The 16,485-nt window shown below is 41.0% G+C and overlaps 1 protein-coding gene across 5 annotated transcripts in view; it reads left to right on the top strand.

Moving 5' to 3' along the window:
• CD99L2 (CD99 molecule like 2) overlaps window positions 1–16,485 on the top strand; it is a 107,326-nt gene that overhangs the window by 78,194 nt on the left and 12,647 nt on the right. For 2 of the 5 annotated variants that reach the window (XM_069464557.1, XM_069464558.1), the window contains exons 5-7: window positions 5,001–5,072; window positions 5,199–5,282; window positions 7,252–7,317. The exons of 1 other annotated variant lie outside the window; for it this stretch is intronic. In XM_069464557.1, the coding sequence (XP_069320658.1) occupies window positions 5,001–5,072; window positions 5,199–5,282; window positions 7,252–7,317 (222 nt within the window). The remainder of the gene's footprint in view (window positions 1–5,000; window positions 5,073–5,198; window positions 5,283–7,251; window positions 7,318–16,485) is intronic. 2 more of the 5 variants (XM_069464559.1, XM_069464560.1) reach the window with 1 other exon arrangement.

The following is a 16,485-nucleotide window of genomic DNA, read 5'->3' on the forward strand; positions in this document are numbered from 1 at the left end:
TTCTTGATCTTGTGTCCTAAGACCTTGCTGAACTCACTTATTAATTCTAGGAGTTTTTTGTGGGTTTCTTGGAATTTTCTATGTACATGATCATATCATCCCGTAAATAGGGACAGATTTATCCCTTCCTTTCCAATTTGTATATATTTTTTTCTTATTGCAATGCTAGAACTTCTAGTACTATGCTAAATAGGAGCAATGTCCTTGGCTTTGTTCCTGGCCTTAGAGAAGGAACATTCAGTCTTTCACCGTTAATCTGTTGATGGCTATAGGTGTCTAGAAAAGATGTTCTTTATGAAGTTGACGTAGTTCCCCTTTATTCCTAATTTGCTTAAGGTTTTTTTTTTTTCCATAAATAGGTGTTGGAATTTTTCGTGTCAATTAATATGATTATGTGATTTTTCTTTTTTAGTCTGTTGATAGGATGTATTACACTGATTTTCAAATATTGACCCAGTGTTGCCTAACTGGAATAAATCCCATTTATTCATGCTGTATAGTTCTTTTTATACATTCTATTCAATTTGCTAATATTTTGTTGAAGATTTTTGCATGTAAGTTGATGAGAGATGTTGGTCTAAAGGTTTTTTTTTTTTTTTTCAGTCTTTATCTTTGTTAGCTACCAGAATAACACTGGCCTCATAAAATGAATTGGAACGTATTCCCTCCTCTCTTCTTTCTGGAAGAGATTGTGTATAATTGATAGTTTTTTTTTGTTTGGTAGAATTCTCCAGTGAAACCATCAAGGCCTGGAGATTTCTCTTTTGGGAACTTTCAAATTAAAAATTGAATTTCATTAATGGATATAGGAATATTCAGGTTTTATTAATATATTTCACCTAGGTTGAGAGATTTTTTTTTTATTGTGATAAGGATACATAACAATTTACCATTGTAACCATTTTTAAGTGTATAATTCAGTGACGTTAAATATACCAAGGTATCCCTTGGTATCTTGGACATTGAATCCAGGACCCCTGTGCATAGCAGATCCTCAGATGCTCAAGTCCCTTATATGATGGTGTAGTATTTGCATGTAACCCATGCAACCCTCCTGTGTACTTTATTTATTTATTTAGAGATGGAGCCTTGCTCTGTCACCTGGGCTAGAGTACTGTGGCATCGGCCCAGCTCACAGCAACCTCAGACTCCTGGGCTCAAGTGATTCTCCATCCTCAGCCTCCCTAGTAGCTGGGATTACAGGCGTGTGCCACCACACCCACTAATTTTTCTGTTTTTAGTAGAGATAGGGTCTTGCTTTTGCTCAGGCTGGTCTCGAACTCCTGAGCTCAAACAATCCTCTCACCTCGCCCTCCCAAAGTGCGAGGATTACATGCGTGAGCCACCGCACCTGGCCCTTCCTGTATACTTTAAATTATCTGTAGATTACTTATAATACCTAATACATTGTAAATATTGTGTAGATAGTTGTTATACTGTATCTTTAAAAATGTATTTTTATAATTGTATTTTTTTATTGTTTTTTGAATATTTTTGGTTCACAGATGGTTGAATCCATGGGCGTGGAACATACAGATACGTTGTGCAACCATCACCATTATCTATTTCTAGAACATTTTTTTATCCTAAACAGAAGCTCTATGCCCATTAAATAGTCACTCCTTATTCCTCCTTACCCCCAGCTCCTGGTAACCTCTATTATACTTTCTGTCTGTAAGAATTTGGCCATTCTAGGTACCTCATATAAGTAGAATCATAAATATTTGTCCTTTTGTGTCTGACTTATTTCACTTAATGTAATGTTTTCCAGGTTTATCTATGTTGTAGCCAGTATCAGAATTTCATTCTTTTAAGGCTGAATAATATTTCATTATATGTATGTACAGCATTTTATTTATCGATTCACATGTGAAGGACATTTGGATGGTTTTCTCCTTTTAGCTGTTGTGAATAATGCTGTTATGAGCACTGGTGTGCAAGTATCTCTTTGAGCCTCTGCTTTCAATCCATTTGGGTATGTACCTAGAAGTGGAATTGCCAGATAATATAGTTAGTCCTGTGTTTCACATTTTGAGGAACTGCCAAGCTGTTTTCCTCAGGAGCTGTACCATTTTGCATTCCCACCAGCATGCACCAGGGTTCCAATTTTTTCATGTCCTCACCAACATTTGTTATTTTTCATTTTCTTTGACAATAGCCATCCTAATGGGTGTGAAGTGGTATCTCCTTGCTGTTTCAATTTGCATTTCCATAATGATGTGATACTGAGTGTCTTCATGTGTTTATTGCCCATTTGTATATCTTCTTTCGAGATATATCTATTCAAGTCCTTTGTCTATTTTAAAGTCAGGTTGGTTGTTTTTGTGTTGTTTAGTTGTAGTAGTTCTTTATATAGTATAGATATATTATTTATTAGATATATGATTGGCAAATATTTCCTCCCATTCTTGTGATTTGTCTTCTCACTCTCTTGATAATGTTCTTTGTTACACAAAAGTTTTTAATTTTGATGAAGACTAATTTATTTTTTTCTACCTGTGCTTTTGGTGTCATATCCAGGAAATCATTACCAAATCCAATGTCATAAAGCATTTCTCCCATATTTTCTTCTATGAGTTTTATAGTTTTAGCTCTTATGTTTATGTCTTTGATCTATTTTGAATTAATTTTTGTACATGGTATAAGGTCAGGGTCTAACTTCATTCTTTTTCATGTGGATATCCAATTTTCCCAGCACCATTTGTTGAAAAGACTGTCCTTTGCACCATTGAATGGCCTTGACATCCTTGTTAAGGATCTATTGACCATGTATGCAAGAGTTTATTTCTGGACTGTTTTTCTGTTCCATTGGTCTATATGTCTGTTCTTATGCCAGTACCACATTGTTTTGATAACTGTAGCTTTGTAGTAAGTGTTAAAATCAGGGAAGTATGAATCCTCCAACTAAGTTCTTTTTCAAGATTGTTTTGGCTATTTGAGGTTCTTTGAGATTCCATATGAATTTTAGAATTGATTTGTCTATTTCTGCAAAAAGTGTTATTGGGATTTTGGCCAGGATTGCATTGGGTAGTACTATTGTCATTTCAACAATATTAGTGTCTTCTAATCCATGAAGGTGGGATCAGGTTGCATTTTGATAGTTGGTGTTTTTGAAAAATTGGTCCATTTCTTCCAAGTTGTCAAATATGTGAGCATAAGGTTGCTCATAGCATTCCATTCTTTGAATGGCCGCAGGATCTGTAATGATATCCTCTGTTTTATTCCTTATATTGGTGTGTTCTTTTTTCCTTTGATGTTAGTATGGCTAGAGGTTTATCGATTTTATTTACTTTTTCGAAGAACAAGATTTCTGTTTCATTGAATTTTCTATGTTGCTTTCCTATTCTCAATTTAATTGATTTTTGTTCTTGCTTGCCTTGGTTTTCTAGTATCCGGTTAGCTTTTTCTAGTATCTTGAGTTAGGAATGTGGATTATTGATGCTGAGACCTTTCTTCATCTCTAACTTAAGCATTTAGTATTGTAAACTTCCCTCTGAACACTGCTTTAGCTGCATCTCACATATTTTGATATGTTGTATTTTCATCTACAAATAGTTCTATGTATTTTTAATAATTTCCTTTGAGACTTTTTCTTTGACCCTTGTTTTGTTTAGAAGTATGTTGTTTAATTTCCACGTGTTTAGAGATTTTCTTTTTTCTTTTCTTGTTTCTAATTTGAATTATACAGAGTGGAGTCTCTTTGACCATAATGGATTCAAACTGTTGAAGTTTGTTTCCTGGTCCAGGATATGATGCCTGGTGAATATTCCATCGATGGTTGAACAGTTGTTTGTCCTGCTGTGATTGGGTAGAGTGTCCTATTATGCCAATTAAATCCCGTTGGTTGATTTTGCTGTTCAGTTCCTCTGTATCCTTGCAGATTTTCAATCTAGTTAGCTCTACCAGTTGCTGAGAGTGGAGTGTTGAAGTTTCCAACTATAAATGTGGATTTGTTTATTTCTCCTTTCAGCTCTATCAGGTTTTTACCTCATGTGCTTTGAGATTCTGTTGTTAGGTGCATACATATTTAGGATTGTTATGTCTTCCTGGTAGATTGATCCTTTTATCATTATGTAATATCCTCTTTATTCCTGCTAAGAACTGTTGGGTCATGACTTACTGTATTTTTTATACTTTCTTTGCAGAAGATTCAGACCTGTATTTCTTTGATCCATGGACAACACTGAGGCCCTCTCCAAAAATGATAGGCAGTGCATTTTAAATGGCCTTGGTCAGTTTGGCCATCAAACTATTGATCTATAAAAGTTATTGAGGTTCCCCCCAACACATTGCTGTTTCTCTTCTCGGTGCTTGCTGTATACAGCATTGTTTCTGCCTTTTACCTCTATTAACTTCAGTAGTAGGAACAGTTACAGCACAGTCTTCTCAAGTTCAGAAAAGAAATAATTAGAAAACTTGTGAAGGCCATTCTGTGTAAATTGAGTGAAAGAAGTCCATATTTTTAAAGGAGTCTCATTGTGCCCAATAGACCTAATATCTATAACAGTAACCACACGTACATAAAATTGTGTATGTGTTGTAACCATTTTCAGTTTCTAAGATACTCCCATTCTCTACTGAGAATGTAACCTCAGTTCATGCCTGGGCAGTATTATCTATGGCTTAAGTGCCAGATTTGACAGTGGTGGAATCGAGGCTTGGAGATCTCAAGGGTCACATTCAAGCTCTACAACTCCCTGGCCTGTGTGGTCATTTCCCACAAATCTGGGCTCAAGTCCTGGCTTTACCACTCACCTGGTCACATGTGGGACTGCATCTGCCTGGCAATCCCCATCCCCGAAGAAAAGTGAACAGAACCCATGTCATTTAAACCTTTACATCTCTGTCATCCATCTCAAAGTGAGTCTTCGGAGATCATACAGGGGGCCTCAAGGACCAAGACAAGGGTACTCTATTCATGTGACTTCCCTGAGCCACGAATAGCTGTTGCCTTTTGTTCCTGAATATGGTCCCTTTGCTGTCCTCCCTCCCCCTTTTAGAGAGATGGGACCACATCACCACGACTACAACCAAGAGGCCAGCAACCCCCAGAGCTCCAGCAAATCCTGCAGGTAAGGTGGCTGCTCTGAGGAGGGCAGTAAGGGAGGACCCCATGGAGCTCCCTCTGGGACAGTATCTAAATGAGCTACCCATAGATTAACTAATTGACTGTGTCTTTTGTTTTGGGGCCTCTGAAGTTGATGATTTTGACTTGGCTGATGCCTTAGATGATCGAAATGATCGAGATGGTGGCGGCAGGAAACCGAGCACTGGAGGAAAAGGTAAGTCCTGGCTGGCTCACACCACCGGGCAGCTCTGCAGCTCCCTGGCTGGGTCCTGTCTCGTTAACTACCACAGCCCACAGAGCCACCCTGGGCCTGGCAGAGCTCAGGGCACTTCCAGCCACAGGAGAACCCCAAAACAGTGGTTCTCGAACTTTTTGGTCTCGGGACTCCCCAAATCATTGAGGATCTCAAGAGCTTTTGTTTATGTGGGTCACTTCTTGATATTTACTATCTTAGGACTTAAAGACTTTCCACATTAGAATTTCCACATTTTAGATTAACATTTGTTAATCTAAAATGAACAACACTAAACCCACACTCTTAACATAAAATATTTTTATGAGAAATAAGTGTGCTTGGCAAGACAAAAACAAAATCTAGTGAGAAGAGTGGCATTATTTTCGATTTTTGCAAATTCCTCTCATGTCTGGCTCGATAGACGACAGCTGGATTCTCACGTCCACTTCTCTGTTCAGTTGTGAGATGGTGTTTTGGTTGAAGTATATGAAGAAAATCCGGCCTCACACCCATATGCAGTGGGGGAAGGGAGGAATATTTTGATAGACTTTTCGGATGACTGTGGACAGCAAAAGTCAAGCAGTGGCTGTTTCTTACTGGTTAAGTACAGTGTGGAACATGCAACTCTGTCAGTGAAGGTTGGTTCCACGGGACTCTGTAGCCCTCTCAATGTGTCTTTTTTACCCATTCATGGTTTTGTGACATTGTGCGTCAGTCACTGGGAAAAATACTGGTATCCTGAGGTTTTTTGAGCTTCCAAGTAAGCCACGTTTCATTATGCAAAACCAAAAGTTACATGTATGCATATCATGACCCATCTCATTAGAAGAAGTCTGTAAGTATTGGGAAGCTGTTAAACTCAGTGGTGGATATAGGTTTGTTTTTCAGAATCCTAACTTTTACTTGAAATCTTATCATTGGCAACAAATGCCATCAGTGGTTTTCCTTGAGTTGATGAGCTCATTTAATTCATTTTCAAGGAAACATCTGTCAAATATTCAAGTTGGTAAAACTATAGTTTGCTCATCATTCATTCTGTCTAATAAAAGTGGTCTTCCATGACCCAGAGCAGCTAATACATCTTAGAACTGGAATAATCACACAGTCCTTTTGTGAGGCAACTATAGTACTTTGGAGTGCAACAGAAATGCTTTCATCACACAGAATACTAAAAGACACGTACTCAAAGGTTGGGCTGTAATAAAATTAATAATTTTTTCTGCCCGTCATATTAGTTTTCTATTGCTGCATAACAAATTACCAGAAAGCTATTTAAGACAACACCCATTTGCTAGCTCACAATCTCCTTTTGTCCGGAGTCCAGGGACAGCTGAGCTGAGATTTCTGTTTAGGGTCTCATCCAGCTGCAGTCAAAGTGTTGACCAGGGCTGGGGTCTCATGTGAGGTTGGGCTCTCTTCCAAGTTCATGTGGTGTTGACAGAGTACATTTCCTTGCAGCTGTAGAAATAATGGCTACTTGCTGCTTCAAGACCAGCAGCAGTGAGGCAGAGAGGTGGGTGGGGAGGAGCGGAGGAGAGAAGCACCCTGTTGCTGCTTATGTGTGAGTTCAGGGAAATGCTAAACCTGTTTTTGAAGGGATTGCTTGATTAAGTCATGCCCACCCAGGGTAATCTTTCTTTTGATTAATGCAACGTCAAACTGATTTGGTGCCTTAATTACATTTGCAAAATGCCCTCACCTTTGGCATGTAATACAACCTAATCACAGGAGTGATACCCATCCTATTCGTGGGTCCCACTCACAGTCAGAGTGATGGAGCCTTACCCAGGGCATGTGTACCCATCGGAAAGGATCTTGGGGGCCCTCTTAGAATTCATCAAGGACATTCTCAAGGGCAACTGGCAGTCATTTTCTGTGAATATTAACACAAGTTTCTTGTTGCTGAAAATTTTTTTTGTCATTGAAATGTGTACTTTATTTTCTCTAGGTTTTTCAGACAAGGATCTTGAAGACATAGTAGGGGGTGGTGATTATAAACCTGACAGGAATAAAGGTAGGAGCTTTGATTTGTTCAAACACACACCTTACTCTGGTTACTGTGGGGAGTTAGTTATGTTCCCAGCAAAAGTTTGGGTCCCTCAGACAGGGGTCGTCATAAAGGATGAAAAAAATAATAGGAAACAGAAATAAAAATAATACACAGAGCCAAAGATATAGTTTATAAGGTAAAGATTTATGAAGATAGACAAAGCAGGGTGTCCGGAAGGTTACATTTCTTCTCATGGAAATGTAACCCAGACTGAAGTTTTATATAGATATTTATAGGTAAGTACAGGTTTTTGGTTGTCAAAGAGTAACGGGATTTACATAATGATAGATAGTTTGGTTTAGGGTTAAAGTCTTTTAAAAGGCTACTACAGATCCTTTAACTAACTCTCTCTAGGTGAACAATGAGTTATAAAATCTTTTTAGGGAAAACTTTTAAGTTTTATGATAAGGCTATTATTTTAGTAAAAACAGAGACATCGTGGCTCTGGTTATTGTGTATTAGAACAGAGATTTCAGAAGTCAAGTATGAGTTGTGCCTTATGTTATTTACTTTAACCTCATGGTTCTGTCTGGGCCCAGCTCCGGCAACATATCTTATTGATCAGCTTTCATCTTTGGTCAGTCCTCATCTCTGGTGGCCTTTGTTGATTAGCTCCAGCATCCCGTGGCTCTAGGCAAGACCTGCTTTGTCTTTCAAAACAGGTGAGAGCCATAGGCCTGGATTGTAGCATCGCCTTGGAATGTAGCTGTTACTGACCACTGAGAAGCCCTCCTGAGGCCAGGCAGCTTTTGATATTCGAACTAACACGTTTACATTTTCCTTTAGGGCAAAACCTGGTAAACTCCTGAAATCATTTCTGTCTCTAAAAATATATGGGGCATTTCTATAAATCAACATTTCTTAGGCTCAACAGTTACAAAGGTGATTATGCAGCAACTTGGTTAATTGAGCCATTTTTACCCTGCCTCTGGGAAATGAGAGGTAATTCCCAGACATCCCAGCTTGCAAGCTGGGTTCACTTGGAATGATGCGGGCTGTGCAGCTCAAGGGGAGATTTATAAGCCTGCTTGGAAAAGTCACACATTTCCCCTAATGTTCCTTAAGCCAAGGTGTACTGCATGGGTTAACATTTCCTTGCTAGCAGAAACCTGTCTGCTGAGGTAGCACCAATTATAATAACTGAGGGCCAGGGGACACATTGTCTCTCCTGGGATGGGTGGAGTAAAACTCATCATGACAAGCATTTTTTAAAGAGACCCACGCCAGGTCAGATATCTTTTAAAATACCTTTTTATTTAGAAATAATTTAAGACTCACAAGAAGTTAAACAAATAGTTCCTGTGTAGTCTTCACTCAGCTTCCCCCAAGATGATCTTGCATTGTCAAAGCCAGGAAGTTGACATTGGTACAATACTGTTAAATCAGGTACAGACTTTATTCAGATTTCATTGGATTTTGCGTGTGTTCAGGTGTGTGTGGGTGTGTGTGGAGGTCTGTAAAGTGTTATCACATGTAGATTGGAGTATCTATCACCGTGATCAGGAGGCAGAACTGTTCCATCACTGCAAAGAAGCTCCCTCAGTTTGCCCCTGAATAGTCTTGTCCTCCCCAGGGCCAGATATTTTTAGTTCCCCCCAAACTACCAAAGGTTTAAACCTTTTTGTATAGTATACATCAAGATCTGACACTGTGTGAATGGAATATTAGTCAGACTTACAAGTTAGTGTTGTAACTTTTGGTTGTAACCTGTTGTGATTGTAACTCATGGTTGTTACAGCAACGTGTATGATGGAAAGTCGTGGTTGTAACTGTTTCGTTGTAACCTGTTGTGATGGTAAGTTGTTTGGTGGCAAGTTGCTGTTACAGGAAGTTCTAAGGGTTACGAATGTATCTGGTTATAACCCTGATACACTCCCCATAGTCCCATAGTCCTGGCTGTGGTACTAGCATTTACTCCTTTCTTGCAAGAATTGTGTGCCTTTAGCATGGGAACAGTGTTCTCTTCTGATTAAAGGAACCATAGTGAAATTTGTCCTTCAAAACACCTTTCCAGATAGTGTCATCTCTAGTAAAAAGCCCTAAAAGCCTCTAAATGAAACTCACAGATGTCAGGAGAACATGGAACATTTAAAGGGCAAACCCAGCAAATTAGCCAATTACTCCTAGGTGACAAATGGTATTTCCAGACGGTGAGATGCAGGCAGTAGTTTCGTGTGTAAGCACACACGTGAATAAGAGTCTGAATGACATGTCAGGGGCTTTTCCTTATTAAAAGTACATGCTTTAGCAAGGAAGAAGTGTTAGGAAATTCTTTAATTAGGCTCATATTTGAACTTCTCTTGTAAAGAATAATCAGTTGTTAGCTTAAATTATACCCTCTGTCATTATAGGTGTCAGGAAAGAAGATAAAGGGGGTCCCGGCAAAAAGGACAAGTGTGAAACTGAAACACGGTTATGATAAGCACACAGTGGAATGCTCAGACACTATCCTTTGCACAAAAATATGCTAATGCCACGAGCAAAAGTAAAACGTCACATTTCGGTAAATTATGATCTTCTGCATAAAAGGAATGCTAATTAATGTGTTTTCCAGGCTTGGGTCTTAGGCACATGGACTCAGCTATACTTTTACATTATGTTTTTGAAATAATACGTTATCAATTATGGATTTTTTCCTCAAGAAAACATTTTTACTGACCCAGTAGGAGGTCCATATTTTGTCTGTAGGTGACAATGTCTGTCTTTCATCAACAGGTTCTATTGCCTTTCCCTAAGAAGGTGGCGTGTGAGCCCCCTTCCTCTGCCCTTTCCCGCTTCCTGCCTAGCCTGGACTCTGATTGTCCCCCATTTCTGCCAACAGCCACCTCTGTTCCACAGCACTTTGACTGACTAAGAAACCTGAGGCCAGTGAATTTCAACTCCTCGTTGCCGCTGCCTACCCCCGTCATCTGTACCCTAATGCATGCATGCCTGTACCCCCACTGCAGTTCCCAGTGACTTCCTGATGGTCACAGCCCTCTGTCCTGTGTGGCCTCTGTAGCATTTGACTTGGATGATCACCTTCTCCTCCTCAGTATTCTGTTCTCCTTGGCCCTTTCAAACTCACTCACTGGTCTCATTCATTGGTCTCATTCACTGCTGCTTCCTAAATACTGTTGCCTCTATTGTGTTTATTTCCTTGGGTGTTCAATTCAGTATGTTACTATCTTCTGCTGGGGAAGAGTAATGGTAATAGAAGCCAAGATCTGAGTATATCCATTGTTTAGTGGGATGCCACTACTTGTAGACCATCTAAGCAGGCAGAGGCAGGAAATAGTTAAGAGATATATGTATATGTATTAACCCATGTGTCTTAGTTCAGCCTGCTCTAACAAACTGCCTTAAATAACAGACATTTATTTTCTCACGGTTCTGGAAGCTGGGAAGTCCAATATCAAGTCGCTGGTAGATCCAGTGTCTGGTGAAGGTTCTCATTCTGGTTTGCTGTCTGTCATCTTGTGTGTCCTCATATGGTGGAGAGCAGGGAGACAGGAGAACAAATTCTGGTGTCTCTTTTTACAAGGGTCCTAATCCCGTTATGACCCTCAGGACCTCCCAAAGGCCCCACCTCCTAATACCATCACATTGGAGGTTAAGATTTCAGCATATGAATTTGGGGGAGAGCATGTAAACATTCCATACATGACACGATGCATACATACACATCTATAATTATTTCTCTATTTAACCATCAGTAGGTATATTAACCTAAACATGACTTCATACTTACGCCGCCAACTGTAATCCAGTGCCAAAAGGTTTATTTCTTGCTTTCCTGTAACTTTCCTCTCTGGCAGTGAGAAACCTGGCTCCTGTCTGTCATCCATTTACTTTCTTGCGCAATTCAGGTGTACATGTGTGGCAGTATCAGAATCCTTGGCCCATACCCCCGTGAGAAACAACTTTAGCAACCAGAGTCCAGCATTTATGTTTCTTTTGTCTTTACCTTACAGTTTTCAGTCAAAATACCATTTTCCAAAGTGACTTAGGTCAGTTCCTTCCCCCTTCTGTCAACCATTCAGTGCAATTATGCCACATGTTTATAATGGAGTTAGATTCATTTGTCACAGTCCACATTCCATCCTGGGATTCCCCCACCCATCTAGTTGATGTTTTGTTTTGTTCTTTTGCTTACAGACATTCAAGTTCACTCTTTGTGATATATAGTTCTGTGGGTTTTATGACAATTGCATACAGTCATGTGTCCACCACCCAAGTACCATATGGAACAGTTCCATCACCATATAAGGTCTTCTATATATCACCTTGGTGTAGTCAGCCACTCCCCCTCCCTCAAGTCTAATCTACTTTCTATTAGTGCAACCACCAATCTGTTTACCATGTCTATAGTTTATTGAGACAGGGTCTCAATCTGTTTCCTGGGCTGGAGTGCCGTGGCATCAGCCTAGCCTACTGCAACCTCAAACTCCTGGGCTCAAGCAATCCTCCTGCCTCAGCCTCCCGAGTAGCTGGGACTACAGGCATGCACCACCATGCCCGGCTAATTTTTTCTATATGTATTTTTAGTTGGCCAGATAATTTTCTATTTTTAGTAGAGATGGGGTCTCACTCTTGCTCAGGCTGGTCTCGAACTCCTGACCTCGAGCGATCCTCCTGCCTCAGCCTCCCAGAGTGTTAGGATTACAGGCGTGAGCCACCGCGCCCGGCCCAGATTCATGTTCTTGATGGTTCACTCTGGCAGCTGCATGGAGGACAAATTGGAGCAAGGAGATCAATTAAAATATTAAGGTCACCACCTTTAACTTCTTAGGTGTCATCCCAAGAGGTGGTGATGAAAACCTGGGCTTGAGGGGAGGTTAAGGGAAAGAATATTCCAGATTCAAAAGATACCAGGGGAGAGGACTTCTGGCATGAGCGAGATCAACAAGTCCTTTCCTCAAAGGACGTTTTGCCCCCAGATGGCAATTTTTAAGGCTAAAAGCATGCAGTTCTTTAAAACTGAGGTAAGAATCAAAACCCCTACATCTGAAGAGATAACAAATGTTCTGTTACAGACGTGTCTGGGGCACATGCGTAAGGCTATCTGGAGATGTCCCCAAGTGTGAAGCGTGAACGCCCTGCCCTGGCTTGCAGTTTGCAGGGTTAAAGGAGATGTTAGCGACTGCGGTCAGTTGGTTGGCAGTCACTTCGAGTGCTAGTTGCCCCCAGATGGAGCCCATTGGTTCCCAGGAGGAATCTGCGGGAGCCTCTGTCCTTGACATCGTCGCTGGGCTTTTCACAGCCCACTGCCTCTGCTCTACATGCTCGCCTCACAGGGGTCCAGACCGGCGGGCCGCCTCCTGTCTTTGAATTTTCCTGTTTTTGTTTTTCTTGTAATGCCACACACACGGGAGCTGGGCTTCGGCCCCTGCGCTCGCTCTCCACTTGGAACCTCCAGTCTTCCGGTGTCTTCCAGGCCCCCAAGCTTCCCTTCTGAGTCTTAAAATTTTTTTAATTGTGGTAAAATATATATAACATAAAATTTACTTTCTTAACCGTTTTTAAGTGTACACTTCAGCGGCACATTCACATTGTTGTGCAGCTGTCACCACTGTCCATCTGTCCCCATTAAGCAGTCACTCCTCGTTTCCCCTCTCTCCCGGGCCCTGGTAATTTCTCTTCTACTCTCTACATCTATGAATTGGACTGTTCTAGGACTCTCATATAAGTGGAATCATAAGTATTTGTCCTTTTGTGACCGGCTTATTTCACCAAGCATAATGTCTCAAAGGTTCATCCATGTTGTAGTGGGTATCAGTGCTTTCTCCCTTTGTAGAGCTGAATACTATTTCATTGCACGGATGGACCACATCGTTGTTTATCCACTCACAAGTTCATTGTCATTGCGTTTTCGTGGCTGAAGATTTCATTGTATGGAAGGGACCGCATTTTCCTTATCCATTCTCCCTACGGGGTCTTTGAAGACAACCTTTCTCTTTCATTTTTACTGTATTTACAGTCACTGCCTTGAAGTATCTGCGCCCTCTTATGATCCCTTACTGTTATGGACTGAATGTTTATGCCCCCCAAATTCCTATGTTGAAACCCTAACCCCCAGTGTGATGCATTTGGAGGTGGGGACTTTGGGAAGTGATTAGGGTTAGATGAGGTCCTGAGGGTAGGACTCTCATGATGAGATTAGTGCTTTTATGAAAAAAGACACCAGAGAGGTCCCTTCTTTGGACCTATGTCTATTCTTGTCAGCTGTCAGAACACGTGAGGATATAGGATGTTTCAGACGTGAGGAACAGCTCCCTGGTTGTGGCGTCCTACACCTTGCTCCCTCGGACTCCCCACGCTCAGCATGCGTGGGGGAGCGCCGCACGGACAGGATTTCTCCGAGATGACCCCCTCGCTGGAATCTTGGGGGCTTGACACATGAGAGGGGGGGTTTTAGGGATCTGTGTCAGATGGGAGCAGGGCACCCATCATGTTACCTAAATGGTTGGTGCTCTCATCCCTGCAGTGGGGAATGGGTGGCGTCTGGGCCTTGGAGACTTTCTGGAACAGTGAGGAGTGCCATCCCCAGTGGCTGGCCTAGGCAGCTGTGTTTTGGCACATGTTTTCAATTTGGTTTGATTTGGTAACTATGGGTCATTTAAAGCAAGGTTTTTTCCTTAATTCATTTTTTTAAATTTATTTTTATCTTGCACTTCTGCCACTAAGATGATGAAAATACATTTTAAAAATATCTAAAAGTATTAACTTGGCCGGGCGCGGTGGCTCACGCCTGTAATCCTAGCACTCTGGGAGGCCGAGCCGGGAGGATTGCTCGAGGTCAGGAGTTCGAGACCAGCCTGAGCAAGAGTGAGACCCTGTCTCTACTAAAAATAGAAAGAAATTAGCTGGACAACTAAAAATATATAGAAAAAATTAGCCGGGCTTGGTGGTACATGCCTGTAGTCCCAGCTACTTGGGAGGCTGAGGCAGGAGGACTGCTTGAGCCCAGGAGTTTGAGGTTGCTGTGAGCTAGGCTGACTCCCCGGCACTCTAGCCCGGGCAACAGAGTGAGACTCTGTCTCAATAAATAAATAAATAAATAAATAAAATAAAAGTCCTAACTGTATCTATTGGCAGTCTAGAACACTACAAACGTTTTTTACGTGCTTCAATATCTCCCCCTAGCAGTTCTAGATATAATCTTCGTACTGGCACTTGACTCTCTGTGCCCTTGGTGACCAAGTGTGCCAGGTATTCACTGGGAGCCTGGCTTGTGCTTCTGTCAGGGAAGATGGTGGCTGTGTAGGACGTGAGTCTGTCGTGTATTTGTGAGCTGTTGCCTTCCTTGTTTGAGGTGCTATGGGTCTGATCTGTTGGCCCCAGGACCTGTTCGGCACTTCCTCAGTGAGGTGATACCTCCTTTTCCACAAGGTTCCTATAGCTGCGGTGGTCACTTTAGCTAGAGCAGTCCTGATAGCTATGGTGGCTGCTATAGCTACAGGGGCCCTTGGAGCTACAGGACCTACTATGGCAGTGGTCATTGTTGCTACAGTGCCAGTCGCTAGGGCTATGGCAGTCCACATAGCTGTCTATATGCAAAGCCAATTGCAGCACAGGATGCACTGCACGGGGGGTTCCTTTGGTGCATAATTGTGAGCCCAGAAGGCAGGTGGGAATACAAAACAAGCTGCCGTAGAAAATGAAGACCCTGCCAGTGACCTGTGAGATAGTCTCTTCGAGCGCTCTCTGCAGTTGCGGGAAAGAGGGGTAGATAGATGTGCGTGGGACTTGCATATTTAAGACTTTAAAAAAATTGTATGAAAAATACTTGTTTGTTGTTTCACCATCTAGGAAGAATCCTCAGTAATAGTTTACACTGTGCTTGGAGTACTTTTTCTCTGCATAAGTATACATTTGTAAATATCTGTCTTTTTTAATAAAAATGGGATCATGCTATCCCAAAACCAGTTTTTTTTTATTCAATAATGCTCTGAATATTGTTCTGTCATTAAAGAGTATTCTATTAGTAAAATGTCATGTCACTGACTACATGATATTATGTTATGCCATAATTTAACTAGGGCCCTATTTTTTATAGTTTCCCCCAGCTTTTTGCTACTGTACACAGTGCTGTGGTGAATGTTGTCATAGCCAAGAATGCACAACCTTAATTGTTTCTGTCAGATAAATTTCTAGAAGCCATATGGCTGGATCACAGATGGTTGACATTTTTAAAGATGTGACTCTGTGAGTGGTGCTGCCATTAAGGCTGTACCGACCTCCCTGTTCCCTACTAGTAAGTGAACAGGTGCCTGTTTTCTCAAATCCTCGTCTCCACCGGGTATTATATTTTTGTCATCTTTGCAAATTTGATGAGAGCAAAACGCCATGCTGTGTAAATTTGTATTTATCTGAATCCAAAAGAAGTGAAACAGTTTTTTGATGTGTCATTGCACTCTTAATATATTTTGTGAATTGCCTTTTCATGTCCTTTGCTTGTTTGTTTTTTGTTTGTTTGTTTTTACTGAGGTCTGTATCATTTCTCATCGATTTGTAAGGGCTCCTTTTACATTAGAGATTAGGAAGCCCTTATATATTACATAAACTTTTTATTTATCCATTCCTCAATTGATGGATCTCTGAGGTCCCACTTTGTACCTTGTATGTGTGTACAAGTTCTTACGTGGATGTAGCTTTTCAATGGTCTCGAGTGTGTACCTAGAAGTAGAATTATTAGGTCATGTTTACCCCTGACTTTCTGAGGAGCTGCTAAACCGTTATCCTCAGCAGCTGCAGCAGTTTCTGTCCCTGCTGGCAACCTAGGGTCCCCGTTTCTCCACAGCCTCCCCGACACTTCTTCCTTTCCCTCCCCCTTTCCGCTTTCCTCGCTTCTTCCCTCAATACTAGTCCTCTAGCAGATACAGAATTTGTAAATATTTTCTCCTGCTCTGTGAGTTCTCATTCCACTTTCTTGGTGATGGCTTTTGAAGCAAAACAGTTCTTAATTTTGACAAAGTCTGATTTATTTATTTGTTGTTGTTGCTTGTGCTTTTAGTACTAGAATTTTTACTTTCAATATGATCTTTTCCAGTTTGGGTTTCCAGCTTTAGGATCACATTTAGAAAGTCATTTCTTAGCCCAAGATAATATAAATTCCTTACCCATAAATTTTCTCATAGTGCTTTATGGCTT

Source organism: Eulemur rufifrons, chromosome 30 (genome assembly GCF_041146395.1).
Source record: "Eulemur rufifrons isolate Redbay chromosome 30, OSU_ERuf_1, whole genome shotgun sequence".
In the NCBI taxonomy this organism is placed as follows: Eukaryota; Metazoa; Chordata; class Mammalia; order Primates; family Lemuridae; genus Eulemur; species Eulemur rufifrons.